The sequence below is a fragment of the Myotis myotis genome, unplaced genomic scaffold (assembly GCF_014108235.1).
Source record: "Myotis myotis isolate mMyoMyo1 unplaced genomic scaffold, mMyoMyo1.p scaffold_m19_p_5, whole genome shotgun sequence".
NCBI classification, from domain to species: Eukaryota; Metazoa; Chordata; class Mammalia; order Chiroptera; family Vespertilionidae; genus Myotis; species Myotis myotis.
Window position 1 is genome coordinate 56,335,783 of NW_023416357.1, and position 5,539 is coordinate 56,341,321.

At 40.0% G+C, this 5,539-nt stretch overlaps 1 protein-coding gene across 1 annotated transcript; it reads right to left on the bottom strand.

Moving 5' to 3' along the window:
• Nucleotides 1-508: 508 nt before the first annotated feature.
• LOC118656320 (RNA-binding protein PNO1) lies at nucleotides 509-1,418 on the bottom strand. Its single transcript, XM_036309511.1, has one exon. It carries the CDS (start codon nucleotides 1,389-1,391, stop codon nucleotides 681-683), a length of 711 nt encoding a protein of 236 aa, XP_036165404.1. The 5' UTR covers nucleotides 1,392-1,418; the 3' UTR covers nucleotides 509-680.
• Between the last annotated feature and the right edge of the window lie 4,121 nt (nucleotides 1,419-5,539).

Here is a 5,539-nt window from a genome sequence, read left to right on the forward strand (position 1 = left end):
TTAAGCCAATAATTATGCCTCTGTGAATAGATTCTAGACTTAGGAAAATGTTTTATGGAAAAAACATATTTATACTACTAATATTCATAATTGTTAAAAAAAAAATTTTTATTGTGATAAAAATTTTTAATTTTACAAGTGGCAAAACAGGTAGAAAGATTAGCCTTTTGGTTCACACAGTGTAGCCAAACTGCTGCTTATAACCTGATTGTAAAATAGTCACATCACCAGTATTGAGGGATTTGATTTAGAGAGGTTTTCTGGGAATAGTTCTTTAATTACAACTCATAGGGAAGAAATGTTTATAAATCTATAATTTAAAAACAAATTCAAATAGAAAAATAATATTTTCTCCAAATAAGAGAACTAGAAATTATGCATGTAACTTAAAATAAGATAAATTGTAATTAATGTTTAAGTATAATAATGGTATGAAATTTTGACACTTAAATTATCCTCAAAGCTGTTGAATGAATACTATCAAATTTTTCCTTTCGGGTTTATGCTTCTGGCTAAGAACTGACAAACAGACTGAGGTTTAAAGTGACCGAAAATTCTTCACATGGTTTCTTGGGACCATTTGTAAGCTCTTTTTCTCTACAGTCCAAAGACAAGAAAAAGTTTCTGATTTGAAATCAGAATCGATCTGCTGTTCTGCTAGCCACAGCTCGAATATTGCCTTAAACCTTTGATGGGGGATTTCCCAGGATGAGGTTGCAAATGGCAGCTCTTGCCATCTTGATATTTTGGAAAGAGCCAAGGATATAAACTTCCACATCAGCTAGAACTATCCGCGTCCGTGTCCCATTCTCTATGGTGAATTTGGTTTTTCCTCCTTTGCCAGCGATTCTCCCTATTGCCCTTGACAGGTGGTCTCCCTTTAGAGGCTTCACATCTGTCATTTCCAAGGACTCTAAGAAGAGGCCGTCCAACCTAATGAGAGCAAGTGCATCCTCTACCTGAAACCCGAGAATAAAGGCTTTCACAAAATCGGCGGCTTTTGTCAGAGTGCTAACATCCTTGGTTTCTTTACAAGTCCTGATTTCTACATTCCTCGATTTCAAGTTAAAGCGAATCTGAAGTCCCAGATGTTCTAGGATAGGAGTAAATATCTTCATCCAGTTCCCTTTCAATGGTGTGTATCTGCTTGCTGGGACTGGAATTTTCCTGGTTTCTTTCCCAGCCAGGAACCCGTCCCCGGAGAGGGGCGGGAACACGGGCCTCTTCGCTGGCCGGGCCTCCTCGGTGTCCCTGCGGCTCGCGTCCCCGCCCTCCCCCGCCGCGGACAGCTCCTCCTCCTGCCTTTTCTTCGCCCTCCGGCCACCCTTGCGGGTGACCTGGGTGAAACCGTCTTCGGCCACCGCGCTCTGTGCCTCCATTGCGGCGGCCATCCTCAGGAATCTCCCGCCTCCGCAGGCGCTTCCCCATAATTGTTAAAATTTATCACCAATCAAAATATTTAGCAATACCAAAGAGTAAAATAAATTGTGCTACAGTTCCCTAGGGACCTAGCTTGTCCCTATCCATCCTTATGTGAAGTATTTAGAATCACATGGAAAATACCAGAGTTGAGCAAAAAAAAATCCCAATGGGGAATTGTATATAGAGTGTTATCATCTAAAGAACAACATACATAGAATGAAGAACAACTATATAGAAATAAATGGAAATGATATATGGCTGGTTGTCTATGGATACTGGAGTAATTGGGCATGTTTTTCTCTTCTATTTTTTCCCTCTGCACTTTTCTATTTTTTTTTCTAATTTTTCTATAATGAGTATATATTATATTTATTTCTGCAATCATATTTTGAATTTCTAGGAATTGTTTGATTTTTTTTATATCTGTAATAAGATGCTAAAATTGGATTGTTCTGTGTCAGTTTTGTCTGAGTCTGATGACAGTAGAAATCAGGTGCCATGGTAAATTTATAAGGTAGACCACCGAGAAGGTTTTGCAAATAGTAGGTGGGCAAGCATTTATTAAATAATTCTTAAAGCTCTTACATATATTATGGGTTTATATAGTTGAAGAAAGACTTTAGGAGAGAGTTTGTGGAGAGGATATTTTGGAAAAATTCTCTCTCCCACCCTTGAAAAGGGGTCAAAGCTTTCTGCCCACCGCCTTAAACCTGGTGAGAAGACTATTTAATGAGTTTTATATACTGTATACTGTATGTGTTCGGCGGTTGGATGAACTCAGGGGACTAATGTCCATCTCCCACATGGGAATATCTACAAGCAAAAGTGACCTGGTTTACTAACTCAGTGGTGGGGCAAAGGACAGACGGCTGTATAAGTGACCTGCATTTTCAGTTTGTCAGGGTAGACCAGGAATGTTTTCTGTGGACAGATAAGGCCCGCGCACCAGAGAGGACCAGCAGGGAGTGATATTAAATCCTTCCTAAATAAGGCCTTTTTGAGAAGTAAACAAGCCTCGGGACAGAGACAAATCACCAAGGATTTCCTGTGTGTGTGTGCAAGAGGAGAAAGCTATGAACCAGCAAATATTGTATTAAGGGGACTTGTGGGAGAGAGGTTCCAAAAGAACCCACAAGTGTGACTCAGCAGTTGAGCACTGACCGATGAACCAGGAGGTCGTGGTTTGATTCCTGGTCAGGGCATATGCCTGGGTTGTGGGCTTGATCCCCAGTAGGAGGTATGCAGGAGGCAGACAATAAATGATTCTCTCTCATCATTAATGTTTCTATCTCTGTCTCCCTCTGTGTTCCTCTCTGAAATCAATAAGAATATACTTTTATAAAAAAGAACCCACAGTATGTCCATTAAAGATCAGGCTTTGTACATTGGCCAAATCCAGAGAGCACTTGACAGTTTCAGACAAGCCTGTGACACTTTCAGACAAGCCAGAACTTTTCAGTGTCACCTAATTCCACTCCTTTCTATTTTCCAGCTCTGGAGAGCTCAGAAACTGGAGTCAGCTAATCACATGGAGGAAGAATTAGGGATAAAAAAAAAAGACAGTGATGGTCACTTTTCTAGGAGAAGGTTGTATAGCCATTCCTTTGATTCATGTTGGAACACTTGCATATTGCATGGGACTAGGCATTTTAAAGTACAGAAGCAAGTCCTGAGTCCTGGGGTGAGGATATTTGGTTGGATACCTTGAGAATATTGAATCCCAAGATTCTCGCGAATCTTATGGGCCAATATAAAATGCCCTTTCCCCCTTGAAAGGAGAATGGCATCCCAATGTATGAATATCATGGAAAAACTTTACCTGAGGTTAATTTTTCACAAAATAATTATTTTCTTCCTCTAAATCTGTTCTTGAATCCCTTTATTGCTTCTGAACCAATAACTGGGGTGCAAATATTATCAGGGAAGTATTGGCTCAGCAGAAAAGTAATGACATGGGTAGAGAAGTATTGTTCCTGCTACATAATAAGATTAATTATTAAAAGATCAGCAGACCTGGTTGACAAGAGCCAGGATAATATATCTGAGACTAGATGTTAGCAGCATTGGACCCCAGGTAATGCAGAGTATAGAAAAGGTTAACATCTATTGAGATGGGGGTACTCTCCCATGATTCAGGACTCAAAGGAAAGAGAATTAGAGCCTATCTCTAATTACTGACATTGCTTAGAATAAATAGGATAGTGTTGTGTAACTGCCTTAGGTAAAGTGTTGATAAAGTGGCCAGAAATCTTGGAGAATAGAAATATTGTAATCAATGAACAATGTTAGAGAACACAGTTGATTATGTGCTTTGGCAGATCCTACATGATACAAAGCAATACAATACATCAGTGAAAGAGACACATGCATTGTTGAGAAGCTAGTAGTGAACTGCTATGGATCTGGGCCTCCTGCTGTCAATGGTGATGATAGGAATACCAGATAGCAGAGCTAAGGTGATGGCACTCAACAGTAAGAACAAAGGTGAATAACAGTATAGGGGAACATGGACAGAATGACAATCAGATAACCTCATTGATAGAAACTTATGCATTTGACTAGTAGTAGATCATAATGATTCTAAGTTTGAGAATGTTATTAAACATCCTGCAATGCCCAGGGCAGTCCCCCACAGCAAAGAACTGTCTAGCTCAAAATTTCAGTTCTATTTCCAAGGTTGGGAATCAATGCTCTGCTCAATCTACTATTTTTTTAAAAAAATGATTTTTAATGATTTCAGAGAGTAAGGGAGAGGGAGAGAGAATCATTGATCAGCTGCCCCCTGCACACACCCCATTGGGGACTGAGCCTGCAACACAGGCATGTGCCCTGACCGAGAATCAAACCATGACTTTCTGGTATAGGTCAACGCTCAACTGCCGAGTCACTGCAACTGGGCTTAATCTACTTTTAATACTGCAACCAAGTATTAAGGATTTTACCCTCACTTTCAAACTAATAAATTAGGCCACAACAATTGTTCGGATGATGAGAGAAGACTCTAGGATCAGGGACAAAGGAATTTATTTCTTACATGCCAGCAAACAGAATGAGCATCAACATATCTGCATCAAATTTTCTTGCCCTCAAGTTTATAAGAGTGACACAATGGTCCTAGGTAAATGCTACCTGCACGGTGGGTTTACCTCACAGCTGAGAAACCCAGATACCTAGTACTTTTAGAACAAACTGCACATGTTGTAGCGAGAAGCAAACAAACCCACACCTCTTCTCTTTTGAGATGTGAGCAGTCATACACTACATATAATGTGGTCCTCTTGACTACTTATTTGCCTATGTGACTCATTATCTGGGGTTGGGTAAACCTTGCAATCTGGTACACTTACAAGAACATGTAGGGATGCAGAGAAACCATGATGAACTGCCTTTATTCCACTGTTTTTACAATGTGAAGTTCAGTCTATTTCATGAAGCATCTCAAGACCCTTTGTAACCTGCCTTCTAACTCAAACTCTACTTGTTAATTCAAACTTCAAATATTAGTAAAAATGACTTGAAGTTGTCATTTTACCTACCTTATGCTTTTTATTCATTGTTTTTCATTTAGATAACTTATCCTTATCTGTTCAGGAATTCTCTCCTCTAGGAAGCATTTTCTGATTGAATTAAACATTTCTCTTCTGACTCTGATAGTAGTCAGAATATTTTCATCATTTGTCCTTGGATTTAAACTCTTGGATCCAGGAGTCCTGTTTTATGTGTATTCCTGGCATTCAACACAGGGGTGAGCCTGGCATCTGGCTGAGCAGCGCTCCCCATGTGGGAGCACACTGACCACCAGGGGGCAGCTCCTGTGTTGAGCGTCTGCCCTCTGGTGGTCAGTGCGCATCATAGTGACCAGTTGTTCCGCTATTCGGTCGATTTGCATATTAACCTGTTATTATATGGGATAAGTACTACTACTACACTCAACTGAATTTATGGTACCTTCTTACTACATTTATTCACTCCCCTCCAGTGTTCTCTGATTTTTATATATACTTCTACCAACACACACACACACACACACACACACACACACACACACGCACCTATAGGATGCATTTTGAGCATATCTAGCTGGGACTCATGTCTCCTAATCTTGAGCTACCTTCCT